The 16,634-nt window shown below is 36.7% G+C and overlaps 1 protein-coding gene across 4 annotated transcripts; it reads left to right on the top strand.

Moving 5' to 3' along the window:
• Positions 1–354: 354 nt before the first annotated feature.
• LOC105053545 (SH3 domain-containing protein 2) lies at positions 355–16,632 on the top strand. 4 transcript variants are annotated; one of them, XM_010934753.4, is made up of 11 exons: positions 362–828; positions 1,336–1,452; positions 1,603–1,672; positions 1,750–1,898; positions 2,364–2,465; positions 2,549–2,749; positions 4,076–4,138; positions 4,323–4,637; positions 4,807–5,040; positions 14,137–14,211; positions 16,157–16,632. In XM_010934753.4, exons 1-11 carry the CDS (start codon positions 766–768, stop codon positions 16,280–16,282), a joined length of 1,515 nt encoding a protein of 504 aa, XP_010933055.2. In that variant the 5' UTR covers positions 362–765; the 3' UTR covers positions 16,283–16,632. The 4 variants fall into 4 exon arrangements, with proteins under 4 accessions (XP_010933056.2, XP_019709065.2, XP_010933055.2 ...); XM_010934754.4 differs by lacking the exon at positions 4,807–5,040 and having other exon boundaries at positions 355–828; XM_073246124.1 differs by lacking the exon at positions 362–828 and having other exon boundaries at positions 1,347–1,486; positions 16,157–16,579.
• The last annotated feature ends 2 nt before the right edge of the window (positions 16,633–16,634 follow it).

Genomic DNA, 16,634 nt, shown 5'->3' with positions numbered 1-16,634 from the left:
TTAACCGACAACAAATTATTCTCTATACCATGTCGTCTGGTATGCCACCAACCATAATGCCCTATTTTAGAACAGTACATCTATTCTTTTATCTTAATCGGATGCACTGCCACGTAGTGCACACGATGAGGGGAATGATTTCGCTAACCGACGCGGGGTCCCACGTCTCGCAGCGTTATCGGCTGGGCGGTGACTGGCTGGCCGACTTTCTGGCGTCGTCGCTGTCCGCCTTTTGACCCTTTTGTCCACTTCGCCGGCCTCTCTCTTATGGCCTACCCCTTTCCAAACTCTCACTCTCTCTTTAAAGCATTCTGTCGACCTTCGCACGTGCGGCATCGAGTGCTTGCGACGCATCCACCGGCGCTACCAAGGCACCTCGCCCACCTTCCGTGTCTCGCTAGCGTTGGTCCGCTTCGTGGGATCCACTGGTCCCCACCGCGACGTTCGATGGCCTAGCGGCCACGGAGGAGGCTGCACCGTGTGTGCCGCATTGAATCCGCGCTGGCGGTTACTGTTCGCCATCCTAAATTCTCTCCGACGGTGTCCAAATTCACCACCCGCCCCCATTTTCCTCTTCCTCCTCCTCCTCCTCCTCCTCGTCCAGAGCCTCTAAGAAAGAGAGAAGCTTCGATCCTCTTCGACATAGAAAGGAGGGATCTATAGTGTCTGGGGACCGAATCCTTTTCCAATTGGAGTTGAATTCTGCTGCTGTTGTTGCTTGGGATCATGATCTGAAGGATTTCTCAAGGAGGAGTAGGAGGTGGAATGATGGAGGCCATTCGGAAGCAGGCCAGCAGGCTCAGAGAGCAAGTAGCAAAGCAGCAACAGGTACTTCTGCTCTGATCTCGAAGTTGACTGATCTCCATATTTTCTGCTTAAAGTTTGTGTTTTGAGTCCTCTTTCTTCGTTAATTTGCTGCTGTTGTTTAGTTCTACCTTTTTCTGATTGGATCTTGGGGGACTTGTCCTCTGGTTAGACGGATTGATGCCTTGTTTCTAGATCAGCTTGTCAGCGAATCACATGGCACAGTTTTGAATAAAAACAATTTAGATAAAATACTAGTGCGGTTTCTTCAATTTCTTCAGTACAGGAAAGAATCTGGGAAGCTTTCCCATATCCTTTCTGGTGCCAAATTAATGTTGGCGTGGTCATAGAATGACCAAACTGCCACCTTTTTTTCTTTCCTCATATTTCTTCTCTAACTGGTCAGCATGTACAACATCAATGGGTGATTTCTCTGGCTCAAAGCTGAGAGCACATCAATGGCTAATTTTCAATTGCTTTTTCCATTTTTAGGTTTTAATTCTCACCCTTTAAAGTCTCTATCATTGGCAGGCAGTTCTTAAGCAATTTAGTGGGCGTTTCGGCCATGATTCTGGTCTGGTCGATGAAGCTGAACTCCAATGCCACCAAAAGCTTCAGATGCTCTACACTTCTACAAGAGCAGCGAAGGTATTGCATGAAACATGGCTAGGTCTTCCAGTTGGTATGCCTTTTCTTTTTGCCTTCTTTGTTCTTGCAAATGAAGTTAAAGAGATGCCATTCTAATTGATATTGATCGGACACTTCTGACATTTCTTCCAAAATTATTCATCTGTGTAGCATCTTCAGCGGGATATTGTGCGGGGCGTGGAAGCTTTTGTTGCTATTAGTTTAAAACAGATGGAAATTGGTAATCTTTTTTCCCATCTTTAGTTAATGTATTCCTATTTCTTATATTATATATCTGAATTTGATTTTTTTTTCCAGTAAAAAGACTAGCAGAAAATTGTTGCAAATATGGAAATGAGAATCAAAGTTCCGGTTTTGCTCTTGCGACGGCTTCTCTTGACTTTGGTACTTCCCACATTTTGATGGAAAAAGAGAGGGAGAATCTTCTCAACACTCTTGGAGATCAGGTTATAGTATATCTTATCTTTGTACTATATTTTCTTGGTTCCATATTGCTTTAAAAACTACATGTGACTGTATTCAGATGTTAGATTTTGTGCCATAGAAATTTCATACTTTCAACCTAGGTTCTTGGCCATCTAAATTGTTATTCGCAACTGCTTCTGTGATACAATATAGCCACTTATGAGTGTGTGGCAATATCAAACACATAGTAACTTTTTCTTGAATTAAATAAACAACAAGTATCTTCTTGATGTCTCCACCAAAGATTAAATTATCTGATACCTGGTCACATAGGACCTACTTTATTTATTTCATTTTTATCATATGCAGTTACATCAAACTCAAAAAATAGTGGCAGTGATACAAATATATGGATTTTACTTTTGTCATCTTTTTATATGAAAGAACTCATATCACCTTCTCTTGTTTCGGTTTTAGTCTTTTAAGCCTATTTTGTTACTATCCAGGTCTTTGAGCCATTACGGGCAATGATAATCGGAGCTCCTTTGGAGGATGCTCGCCTTTTGACTTATCGTTACGAACGGATCAGACAGGATGTGGAATCTCAGGTAATATTATTTTCATATATTGGTTAATTGGACGTAGGAGACTTGTACGTTATAAATAAGCTTATGAAAAAAGCATTACTTAGACAGCTGAAGCCATAAGACGCCAACTGAAGTCCAGGGAAGTTGGTGCTAGTGCGGATAGTGCAGCAAAACTTCAAAGTGCAGAATCAAAATTATCAGAACTTAAAGCTACTTTATCGGCCTTAGGGAGAGAAGCAACTGCTGCTATGATGGCTGTTGAAGCTCAACAACAACAGATAACTTTCCAACAACTGCTGGCAATGGTACTTCCTGTCTTCCTTTTAGCACTTTGCAAAATTAGATAGCAACATCTCATGCCTATGAGTCATGGTGTATCATACTTTTCAAACTTTCATCTTTCTTATTCATAAAGTTTATATATGTATGCATGTGCATACGTATATGTATAGGTATATATATGTATGTATATATATATAATTATGTATGCACTGCTGTAAATTTTTTTTCTAATTAAGATGATAAACGCTAATGCTAATTTCTGGTCCTTCCTCAATCCTTTTTTGCAATCTCAGATGTCCTCGAATTAAGACAGCAAAATTATCAATTCAAATCCATGGAACAATTTTCCAACTTGATAAACAATGCAATATTTGCATTTCAGCTTTTAGTTTTTAATTCATGGTTGGCACTTATTTGTATCAGTAAACTTATTAATCAAAATATTCTTTGCATGGAGGATAATTTGGGAAGAGATGTAATGGTTGTCCTGTCCACAGATGAAAATGGGGCCTTTCCACAGAGGATGCCAGAGCAAGCTTGAACATAGCCTTTATCTAACACAAAGAGCTGCGCTCTTTTTTGAGATTATGTAGCCCTATATCCATAAATATCACGAGAAAAAGTGAAACACATTTATGATCAGATAAATTGTAGTAGATGTTAGTAAAGTTTTGTAATATCCTGGAGTATTTATTCATATAGCATCAAGTACCAAATAGACTTCAAATTATGGATTCACTATCTGTTGCCTGATCTATAAAATGAAGCATCCTTGTTCCAGTTTGCCATAAAATTTGGCCTATCGAAGTCCATAAGTCTAACCTGGAGTGACGGTATGATTAATATCTTTGAAGTATTTGATGCCAAGGATTTAAGTGGTGCCGGTGGGTGTGCCAGTAACTAGTCAACGTGGTCTCTGCAGTGTCTTGCTGAAATAAAATGCAAAGGCATTTATCTTTTTCTTGATTACATAAAAGTTTAAAAAGAATCGACAGGTGTCATGCCGACCCGTGCTGGGTGCTGTTACTGGCCTAGTATGGTGCAAGCTGGCTTTTGAACCCTTGTTTGATACAGTTCTGCAAACTACTGAAGTATAACCAAATAGGTGAATATGTGGGAGAGTCGCAGAACGGTGAAATAGATAGTTTAAATTGGAGCATCTTCCAAAATTGATGTTTTCTGATCCAGTCAAATGTAAATGTTTTTTGTAATTGATGTTTTCTGATCCGGTCAAATGTAAATGTTTTTTGCAATTGTGTGTGTGTGTGTGGATATAGACATTAATATGTGCTCATTTTTTTCCCTTTACCTATAAGGTTGATGGACTAATAGTTGCTGCTCACTTTCAGGTTGATGCTGAGAGAGCTTATCATCAAAGTGTTGCCAATATTCTAGACAAACTCCGTGCTGATGTATGTACCACTTTGTTCCCTACCATGAATGATGTAAATTATTCCATATTTATATTAGAAGTTAACTGATTCAAGTTGCATGTTTCTGGATTATTGAAAGCGTGTGTTGTTATTTAGTATGTAATTATGTTGTTACTGGATTATCTAGCGGAGCAACTCCATTAACATATTCATGTTGTCTTAGATGGTTCAAGCAAAGCAGAATAGTGAGTCCATGTTACAGTCAAAAACAACCAAGACTAATATGCATTCTCAAACAGTAAATGAAGATCCAAAGTCAAGTCAATCTGCTGGTCTCTTACAGTCAACAGAAACTGAGACTCTTATGCATTCTCCAACTAGAAATGAAGATCCAAAGTCAAGTCAATCTGTTGATCTCTTACAGTCAACAGAAACTGAGACTAATGTGCATTCTCAAACTAGAAATGAAGATCCCAAGTCAAGTCAATCTGCTGATATTCCAGGAAATGGTCAGACTACTACATATGTGGTTGCAGAAGTAAGCCTTCCACCTAAGTTATTCATTATTACCATTGAGACTTATTTACAATGACTTGCATATGATGAAGTTCCAAAAGAACCATATGTTCTCTAGTCTTTTATATCAGTTAGGCTAAAGTACACAAATCATGGACTTAAACTCTTTATATTGTGCTATGTTGTCTTAGATGGTTAAAGAAAAGCAGCATAATGAGTCCACGTTACAGTCAAAAACGACCAAGACTAAGATGCATTCTCAAATTGTAAATGAAGATCCAAAGTCAAGTCAATCTGCTGATCTCTTACAGTCAACAGAAAATGAGACTAATGTGTATTCTCAAACTAGAAATGAAGATCCCAAGTCAAATCGATCTGCTGATATCCCAGCAAATGGTCGGACAACTACATATTTTGTTGCAGAAGTAAGGCCTTGCACCTAAGTTATTCATTATTACTTCTGAGACTTGTTTACCATGACTTGCATATGATGAAGTTCCTAACTCATATGTTCTCTAGTCCTTTATACCAGTTAAGCTAAAGCATACAAATCTTGGACTTACACTCTTTATATTGTGCTACAACATTTATCGTGATTGTATTTTGCCTAATTGAACTTTTGTATAACTTTGGATAAAGAAATGATCCTTTGGACAAGTAAGTGTTGTTATCTTATGACGTTCTAAAGTATAATGCATCAATGTTAATTGCTTATCTTGTTTCTTGGTTTGATATAATAATGAATGATAAATTTGGCAATACTTTACACTAATCCTGATGGGAAATGCACTCAGTATCAAATCTCAAGGATGCTTCAAGTTTTCCAATGTTTAATAAACCTTTTATAATAACCTATCTTTCTACCCTATTAAGTCAAGTTGAGGGAGTGTTTTTTAACAGTAAAATAAAAGATTCTTAAAAAGGGGATTCTAAAAGTTTTCAGATCGTTGACCTCTACTTTAAAATCTACATGGCCCCATCGAGCCCACCTTCCTACAACCACCTTGCTCTTCAGTCCTCACCCCCACCCCCTTGTTTCTATGTGTTGCATAGGGCTATTGCTTGTACAAACACTAAAATACTAAGCTGGGAAAATATGATCAGCCATTTTATGAATCTGAATAGTCTTGAGGTAAGTATATGTTAGCATATGCTACAATGCTAAATTGTGTTTTTCTGTCAGAATATTAAATTTATCCACTACTTTATAGTTGCTTTAATTGCTCAAATGTGCATTGCATGGGAAGCGTCCTACCAATTAATAGAGGGGGCCCCACATGTTTCTTGGGTATAAGCTTCCCGAGGAAATAAGATCAGAAAGTTGTACAGGATAGAGCTTGCCCCAAGAAATCTGTCATTCATTTATGAAGGTTGACTTCCAAATAAGGACCATAGTACCATCTTAGACTCAAGTTCATATTATTATGACAACTTGATTGCATTGTTCCAAGTTGTGCTCTGTTTGAATTCTCTGCATGGAGCACTTGCATACATTCAATATATGAAGATTTCTATTGCAAAGTTTAGGAAAGGGCTCTTTTATCTCCTGAAGCAAAACCGGTATTCAAGGTTTGCCAAACTGGTACCAGGTGTTGTACCAGTTGGCCACCATAGGGCACATGGTATGGGTTGTCATATCAGTCATCTGTTCGATATATGATTTTCTTTAATTTTTTATATTTCAATTTTTTTTCTTTTTTTTTTGTTTCCACTTATGATTTTTTTGATTATGGTTGATTAATCTGTAATCTTGACATTTTTAATGTCTTTTTGGCTGTGAAATGGAATTGAAGTACTATTATAGTATTTATAAGTAAATATACATGCAATACATATAATACATCCATAAGATTTAATGTATTTGAAGTACAAAATATGTACCAATATGATCTCTCATTTTGGCATGATCTCCCCCCATTTTCTCTATTTTTTACCAATATTCGACATGAGAAAAAAAAGTAAGAAGAGAGAAGGGGAGAAGGCCATTTACCTATTTTTGGCTTTGTACTGTTCTGAAATCTGCAAAATTTGTCCCCTTTCTTTGATTTTTTCTTTTTGAGTTAAAACAAAAATATAAGTGGAGAGGCAAAGAAGGCATGGGAGGCCTTCTTTGCCTTCCTCTCAATTATTAACATTGAAGAGAGGGCCGAACCACCTTGAGCCAGGCCAAAATCCGGTGGTTTGACTCGGTTCAAGCCCGAACCGAGTGGTTAGGGCTGTGTTCCAAACCAAAGGGCTGTACAATTCGGTTCGGGGCTGTATAGCCTCCTTGTTCGTATTTGTCATAGAAATTTATATTATTTTGTTGAGGTTTGAAATCAAATAAATTAATCAAAACCAAGGTTTTGTACTGGAAGATTGGGCTCCTTGGTCATAAATTCGTGTTGTTTTCAATGATTAGACTGCTGCCATGTATGTAATCTTATACTAAATCTAAGACAATTGTGAGAATTATTTACATATGTTGTCTATGAGATATTTGATGGCATTTGACTAGAATATCTCTTAGATAATGCCTTGGAGAATTTTTTGCAATGGATGGTCATCTTGATAGTTTAATTTAAGGTAATGAAGATTGGGTTGATCTTTATCAGATGAGATTTCTTTAAGAGTTTCATGACACAGTTGCAAAAGCTAATTATGTGGAATGTAATTAGAATCAGTCCCCCAATTTTCTCTTGCTAATAGTGTATGATGCATGAGTACTTGTCGTTTGTTACTACAACAACATGCCAGACATGATTCGCCGAACCACCCTCAAATTGGATGGTTCGGGGCATACCGAACCGTATCGGTGGCTAACCGATGCAGTTCAGATGTTCGATTCGAAACGCTAACAAAAATAGAGCGAGAGAGAAGAGATGGAGAGAGAGAGAGAGGAGGGGAGAGAAGGAAAGGAGCTTCACGATCCTCCGTGAGATGTGAGAAGAGAAAGAGATAGAGAGAGGGGAAAGGAGAGGAGGAGAGAGGGGAAGGGCCAATTTTGGCTTTACTGTGCATCATCTTTTTTTAAAAAAATGATGAAACAGGGGCTTCGCCCTTGTTTCAAACCCATGGCGGCTGTGGTGCTATTTTGGGCCATCCAACGGCCACAATGGCCTCTTTGTTCTCCTCTGTAATACCCAGCCCATAGCACAGACCTCAAAGCAGTAACTAAAAAAAGGGAATTGCCATGAGGGGTTGGGAAAATACGGAGAACTCCCGAAGACTTCTTCCCCGATTCAAACTCCTAAAATCCTTAGGATTAGAGGTTAATTCGAACTCTAAATCCTCCCTTTGAGAGGTCTATTTAAAGGCCTTAATCGTTTGGATTTTTCCTCACAAAAAATCACCGTCAAATTTTCTTTGATTTCTTTCGGGTACCACGGTTCGTCCTTGCTTTGGCCACTGGAAATCAGATCAATCCCCTTCAAAGATTAGGTAAATTTATCTAATTATCCTTCCCTCAATCTTATATAAGTTTTAAGCTTGAGTTTGTGCCAAATTATTTGCCGAAAAATCCTTGAAACCACTGATTTTCAGATCCCCTATTTTTTCTATTTGTTTTGATTTTTTTTCATCATCGTGGGCCACTGCCGGTCACTAGACCAGGCTAGTTGTTGTCGTCGGGGACTACCCTCCAGCCATGGGGGGTCGTCGGTTGGGAAGAGGACCTCCCAACTTTAGGGACAAGGGGAAGAGAGTCTCCCCTATTCCATGGAAAGAAAGAAGAGGACATAGTCTTCTATTTCATAAGAAAAAAAAGAAAAAAAAAGAAAATGGAAGAAGGAAAAAGAAAAAAAAGTGAAAAGAAAAGAAAAGAAAAAAAATTCTATCTTCCTTCTTTCATTTATCTCTCCTTTCTCTCCCTATCTTTCTCTCTCTATTTTCTCTATTTAGATTCTCTCTCTTTAATATTTTTTCTCTCTTTTCTTGGATTTGTGAAACTAGGGATCTGTCTTCTATGATTAGTTTGATTTTATCCTAGAAATGTAATTCGAAAAATACACCTAATCTCTGATCCAATCTTAAGTGGGGTTTTGATTTGGAATTTGTTTGGATCTAATTTCAAATTAGAATTAATATAAAAGTATAATTTTGAATAATAGATTCTGAAGAATCTCCTCAAGATTAATCGATCCGTTCATTCAATGTTTTGTGAGAGATAAGTAATAAACCATCTTCTCGAGATATTTCATGATTATTTTGAAAGCAATAATAGTTTTTGAATTATACATGATTTATGAAATTATATTTTGAACGGCAAGTGATTTAAAAAATTAATACTTTCGAAATATCATGGCTTATTAAGGAATATGCATATGTTCAGTGAAATTATGATATCTATATGTTACATTGAATAAGTGCTTGATATAGATCGGATTTATGCTTTCAGCTAACTATATTTCAGTGGGCCCCACAATGGAGATTATACATAAGTAATCAGTGGATCCGTCAATGGAGATTATACGTTGATACTCAATAGGTCCCGTCAATGAAGATTATATATTGGTACTCAGTGGATCCTACCAGTGGGAGTTGTGCACTGGTAATTACTGGACCATGCCAGTAGGGGTTGTGCACTGGTATTCCTGCCAATAGGAGTTATATATTGGCCATAGTTAAAGGCTGTTAAGTTGTATGTTTTGATTCAAATTGGATTTATGATTATATTTATATATGAATATTTAAAGGATTTGATTTGCATTGAATTAGCATGAAATATGTTATTATGTTATTCATCGCATTTATTTTCAAACATCATATCTATGATAATATCTGAAATATCTAGTTGAAATATTCATTACTTATTGGACTATCAAGCTCGTCACCTCTTTTTTTTATTTTTTAGATTCAGATAATTAATTATAAGCGTGGGCATTAATTTTTAGGAGAGAGTTTTTAGAGACAAGATTTGACACTATCAGCTTCATTGAACCTAGATATAATTTTTGTTATTTTTAGTGAAATTTTATTTAATGTAAGATATTTGATTTAGTTGTTTGAATTAAAATTGAATAATAATTATTTGAATTTTATTCTGCTGTGATGTATTGATATTGTGATGAGATGTCTTGTATGTTTATGGGGAGAGCTTCCTATGAGTGTGTGGCGGTTGCCACGACCTCCGGCTCGCGATTTCAAATCGAAAGCGTGATAATTAATATGGTATTAGAGCATAAGTTGACAAATTGTGACATATAGAGTCTAACATATGAATGTAGGTGGATAGATACTAAAGATATTGGGATGATAACTTATATTGATAGTGAAAACTTAGATTCTTAGATTAGAGATAAGTATATTGATGGATATGAATCAAAATGCGCAGTGGAAGCATGGTAGTCTAAATTGTTTTTAAGCTAATCGAATAAAAATTTAGTTTGAAAGATATTATGATGAAAAATTCGATTTTGAAATTAAAAGATGATTATGACTTGAGGAAAAAATAACGCTAAATTTGGAGAACTTGAGCATGAAAAATTTTGAGGATGAATTTTTTTTTTAGGGGAGGAGAATGTAATACCCAGCCCATAGCACAAACCTCAAAGTAGTAACCAAAAAAAAAAAGAATTGCCATGAGGGGCTGGGAGAACATGGAGAACTCCCAAAGACTTCTTCCCCAATTCAAACTCCTAGAACCCTTAGGATTAGAGGTTAATTCAAACTCTAAATCCTCCCTTTGAGAGGTCTATTTAAAGGCCTCAATCTCTTGGATTTTTCCTCATAAAAAATCACTGTCAAATTTTGTTGATTTCTTCTAGGTACCACGATTCATCCTTGCTTTGGCCGCTGGAAATCAGATCAATCCCCTTCAAAGATCATGTAAATTTCTCTAATTATCCTTCTCTCAATCTTGTATAGGTTTTAAGCTTGAGTTTGTGCCAAATTATTTGCCAAAAAATCTTTGAAATCGCTGATTTTTGGATCTCCTATTTTCCCTATTTTCTTTTGGTTTTTTTCCATCATCGTGGGCCGCCACCGGTCACTAGACCAGGCTGGTTGCTGTCGCCAGGGATTGCTCTCTGGCCATGGGGGGTCGTAGGTTGGAAGGAGGATCTCCTAGCTTTGGGAACAAGGGGAAGAGAGCCCCCCCTGTTCCGTGGAAAGAAAGAAGTCCTCTGTTCCATAAGAAAAAAAGAAAGGAAAAAGGAAGAAGGAAAAAAAAAAGGGAAAAAAAAGAAAAGAAAAAAAAAAGATTTTTTCTCTCTTCCCTTTCTCCTCTCTCCCTAGCTTTCTCTCTCTAGATTGTTTCTCTCTCTTCAATTTTTTCTCTCTTTTTTTGGATTTGTGAAGCTAGGGATCCGTCTTCCATGATTAATTTGATTTTATCTTAGAAATCTAATTCGAAAAATGCACCTAATCTCCGATCCGATCTTAAGTAGGATTTTGATTTAGGATTTGTTTCGATCTAATTTTAAATTAGAATTAATTTAAAAATATAATTTTGAATAATGGTCTCTGAAGAATCTTCTCAAGATTAATCGATCCGTTCGTTTAGTATTCTGCGAGAGATAAGTAATGAACCATCTTCTCGAGATATTTCATGATTATTTTGAAAGCAATAATTAGTTTTTAAATTATACATGATTTATGACATTATATTTTGAATGGCACATGATTTGAAAATTGATATTTCTGAAATATCATGGTTTATTGAGGAATATACATATGTTCAGTGAAATTATGATATCTATATATTACATTGAATAAGTGCTTGATATGGATCGGATTTATGCTTTCAGTCTAATTATATTTCAGTAGACCCCACCAATAGGGATTACATGTTGGTAATCAGTGGATTCATCAACAGAAATTATACGTTAGTACTCAGTGGGTCCGCTAATGGGGATTATACGTTGGTACTCAGTGGATCCTACTAGTGGGGGTTATGCACTAGTAATTAGTAGATCCTGCGAGTGGAGGTTATGCACTGGTATTTCAGTGGATCCTATCAATGGGAGTTATATATTGGCCATAATTAAAGGCTATTAAGTTGTGTGTTTTGATTCGAATCGGATTTATGATTATATTTATATATGAATATTTGAAGGATTTAATTTGCATTGAATTAGCATGAAATATGTTATTATGTTAATTCATGGCATTTATTTTCAAATATCATATCTATAATAATATCTGAAATATCTAGTTTAGATATTCATTACTTACTGGACTATCAAGCTCATCACCTCTTTCTTTTATTTTTAAGATTCAATTAATTAATTACAAGCGTGGGCATTAATTTTTGAGAGAGAGTTTTTAGAGGTGAGATTTGCTACTATCAGCTTCATTGAACTTAGATATATTTTTTGTTATTTTTAGTGGAACTTTATTTGATGTAAGACATTTGATTTAGTTGTTTGAATTAAAGTTGAATAATAATTATTTGAATTTTATTCTACTATGATGCATTAATATCGTGATGAGATGCCTTACATGTTTGTGGGAAGAGCTCCCTATGAGTGTGCGATGGTTGCCGCGACCTCTGGCTTTCAATCTCGGGTCGAAGGCATGACATCCTCCTTTCTCTTCTCTTCCTTCCCCCCTCTCTCTACATCTCTCTTCTCTCATTTTCTCTCGTGGAGGACTGCAAAGCTTGGGAGGCCTCGACGGCCTCCGTAGCCCTCCAATAGCTATTGCCGGCATCTCTGCCGATCTCCCATTCCTTCCCTCCCTCTCCCTTTCTTCCCCCTCTCTCTTTCCTCTCGGGTTCATCCCTCATTTCAGTGTCGACTCGGGCTCCGTATGGTCCGATATAGGGACACACCAATTCATACTGCTAGTCGACCAGCACGAGGTCCAGTTCCAAGTTAGCGGTCCTTGATGTCAGGTAATGCTTTTTTTTTTGAAGATTTGAGAATAGGAGATGAGGAGCAAGAAGTGAGAAAGATTATGGCCACATAATAGTTATACCTCCATATAAATTTGGGATACCAAAGAATAATTATGCACCCCCTTATAGATTCAAAATACCTTAAACTTTTGTGTCCACCTTGGGAGGAATAAAAGTCCAACAATGGGTGACTAATTCTTTAAGCATATATCGGATGCTACACCTTGGCCATCATTTCATGTCATGCCTAACATCCAAATACCCTATAATCATGGGCCAGAATTTTTACAAGGCTAGTACTGGGGATTTTTTATCTATATGCAATACTAATCAGAGGAAGGTGGTTAAAATAATACTAGCAGACATTATTAGTCATGGTTTGTTACTTGCTGAGGGACCGTAGATTTGCAAAATTGCAGAAAAACTATGCTCCAACGGTTGTCGGATTGTTTGACGAACTATAAATTTGTAAAATTATGGAAAAATTATGCTTTAGGTGCTGGAGGATTTCTTTTCTTTTCTTTTTTTATGTGCTACAGAAGAGCTCTTAAGTGCATCTAAAGTATGTACATCCAAGAATATCATCATTCAAAAGATAAAATAAAGGAGGGGGAATTGGTAGGCAAGAATAAGAGGTGCAAGGAGAAGCTAAGTTGGCTATATAGCCAACAAGTTGATTTTCTTCTCACAAAATTTGGGAGGTATGGAAATAAGAAATGGACTATTGGTTAGCTATGGTATCGGTGTTATTCCAAAATGGGTCCAATATGGGTGTGAGACATAGATTCTTTCCTAAATTGCCCATACCGACCTGTTGATTGCATAACGACAATTAAGATGGTAAGGATGGATTGGTATGAATTTTTTATTTTTCCTTTTACTCTTTTTGATGCCCGGTTAGTCCTTAGCATTTTAGTGTATGAGACTCATGCGAGCATGTGCTTAGTCCCACATCAATTATTGACTGGATAGATCTTAAGTACTTATATAGAGCCAAAAATTTAAATAACACCTTCTAGCTATCTTTTTTAGATGAGATCCTAGGTTGTTACAAATAGTTCAGAGCGAATTGTTATACATGGTATCAGAGTGAACCTGGCTCGTAGCCCATGTAGACTAGTAGACAATATAGCACAAGCCTATTTGGGTTGACTACGAGTTGGTCATGGTGTTTGTGATTAGATTTGTGGTTCTTGTGATTGGATTTGAATAGGTTTGGACCCTTAGCCAGGTAAAGACGCCATGACTTAAACAGAAGGAGTATGTGAGACCCATGTGGGCATGTGTCTAGTCTCACATTGGCTATGCATTGGGTAATGGATACTTGTACAGGATCAAGAAATTCAAATAATACCTTCTGGCTAGATTTTTGAGTGAGGTCCTATGTTACTTCACAGCTCGTGCCGAGACATATCGGTACCATACCAATACAGTTCAAAAATTGGTATGGGGCTTAGTATCGATTTTGTAACCCTTGGTTTGAAAAGATAATGATTTTGGAATCAGCAATATGATATATATCAAGCATGTTGGTTGTGTTGAGATAGTGTAAGGTCAAGTTGAGATGCTGGTGAAAGTCTTGCTTCATGTTCAGAATTCAAGATCTACTTGGATCACAATATCATGAAAATATTTATTGATGTAGTTAATAGATTTATTTTAGTTATTTATCTCATCTGTTATTCTAATATTGTTTATCATGCAGGTTATTCACCCTTTTGATGCTCAAGCAAATGGGGAGCTAAGTCTCTCAGTTGGTGATTATGTTGTGGTCCGCCAGGTACATCTTCAACAAATAGAATTATTTTAGTGCATCACATGCATTGCACATTTTATCAGACTGCTGTTTAGATTTACGCAGTTGTCCATGTGCAATGTGTTTCTTCTTAAGCCTATAATCATGCTATATATTTTTTTTTTGCATTGTGTAAATTTGTCTCTGTTATATCAGATGTTACATAATAGTTGGAATTCCTTACCCCAAAAAAAAAAAAATTAGGAATTGATTGTGAAGTTGCAAAGACATAATTTTGCTCTAAGAATTATTAGAACTGATCATACTTTGTTTTAATTGAACAAATCGCCTAACTATTGTCAATGGACTGTGTCCTAGTTATGTATTCCTATTTCATTCTCATCAGGAAGCAGAACTTTTCCCTAAATATTCTCAAACATTGATGAATGGGACCATGATTCGTAAAGCCGACCCATACAGATGGGGTGAAGTGTCATTAACTAGGTTAAGGAGATGACCTTCCTTCCAAAAAACATGGCAATACAATGTTTCAAAGAATTTATTGGTTTGAGACTTTAATCATGACATTTCATTCTTCCTTCCCACTTCAACAGCTGGTGATTGGAAAATACCTATTTTAGTCAAAGTCATGGTTTGGCACCAATGCTTGCATTGCCTGAGTGAGTCGCATCCTTCATCCCCACCATTAGTGAGTATGTTCTCTCCTTTAGCATCTCCACAAATTGGAACCCACACAGTTGGTTTCATGGATCAAACTATGAGCTTCAAGTCTGAGGAATGTGGATTACAAAACAAGGAGTTAAAAATTCTTATATGCAGAAAATGTACATATGCAAGTCTAGTAAGTAGGAAAAAAATTATTCTCTGGAGCTAAAAGTTTGGCTGTCAGGAAACTCTAGATGCTGGTTGTTGGGAAAGGAAATCTGACTTGTCATGTTTGCAAATTAGCCCATGGACATCGAAGAATCCTCCAAGATACTCCTATAGTTGAAACAAGCCCCAAATTAAGATGAAAAATTATGCTTTTAATATAGGAAAATAAATTTATACGTGACTCACAACATATAAACTAACAACAAAATTGATATCTTTTCATAATTTTTAATTGTTATCCCACTTTTATCAGAATTTCTACTGGTTTCTAAAAAGGATCTGTTATCTTTTAATATTCGTGAACCATTTTCCATTTCATTAGCTAGTAAAGTGTCATTTGTGACATGTGCATCTCTTCCTGTACCATTAGTAATGGCAGACTTTCTGTGCTCTTTTTTGCTGTTTTCTTTTTTCTGATCTTTCTATTAAGCAAATGGTTACAATTTCACCACCATTTTGCTATGCTAATTAGATGATACAATCAAATATGGCTGTGTGGGAAAGACATAAATCAAAGAGGGGTTAAGGGAGGAGAAAAAGAGAAAAAGCAAGAGAAAAGGAGGAAGAAGAGGGGAGCATTGACACCAGCAAGCAAACTGAACAGCAGAGCCCCTAGAAGATAAAAGAAAGCTTCTATGCGCTCGTTAAATCACTTGTTTTACAACTCCAAAGAACTTGCTGCCTGCAAATATGCTCAGTTAGAGCATGTTGCTGACCTGCTTTGAGGTTCTGAACTTAATCAGGCATCCATATGTGACATTGAAACAAATGCACTTGTGCTAAAACTTAATCAGGCACATGTTGCTGTCATCAAATGCTGCCATGTTGGTTTATAAGATAATTTCTTGTAAACTGGCTGAAAATTTATGGGCACCAAACACAAGGATAAATTTCTGTGTTAAGCTCATAAGGGATACAACTTATGCTTGGACATTCACTTTCCTGTTGAGCTTCTTTCAGCTTTTAGTTTTCTTTGTTCCTAGCAAAAACTACTTCACAAACAAACATGTGGAAAAATATAGACCAGGCCATTCATTCATAAAGTAGCTACTGTAGCCATTGAAATTTTTCTCTAATTTCTGTCATGCATCTATAGGTAGTGTCTAATGGATGGTCTGAAGGTGAATGCAAGGGAAAGGCTGGCTGGTTCCCCTCTGCTTATATAGAGCCACGGGACAAAGCCCCGGCGAGCAAGGTGATAGAGCCGTCCATGTTGTCATGATCTTTCCTATGCATATTGAAATTTTTGTGCAGGTGTTTCATGATTGTCCTCGTCCCCGGTTTTCTCCAATCCTCCATAATTTTCAGCACCAGATTTCCTCATTCCTCTTCCTACTTTTATTTTGTCATTGCTGTCTGTTGTGTATGTGAGAGTCCGAATTTTTTTTCTTCTTTTTTTGTGCTTGTTTTCTGGGTAAATATGAGTTGTATATGAAGTATGATTGTGTCAATAATTGTTGTATAGATTAGGTGATGCTTGAAGAATTGAATAGTTTAAACTTGTTAGTCATATTGTTTATCATGGTAGCCAACTTCAATCTAATCATGGGAAACTGTCAGTCCCGTGAAGTACG

Source organism: Elaeis guineensis, chromosome 11 (assembly GCF_000442705.2).
Source record: "Elaeis guineensis isolate ETL-2024a chromosome 11, EG11, whole genome shotgun sequence".
NCBI lineage: Eukaryota > Viridiplantae > Streptophyta > Magnoliopsida > Arecales > Arecaceae > Elaeis > Elaeis guineensis.
Note: the sequence above shows the minus strand (reverse complement) of the source record. Positions and strands in the feature narration are given on the sequence as shown.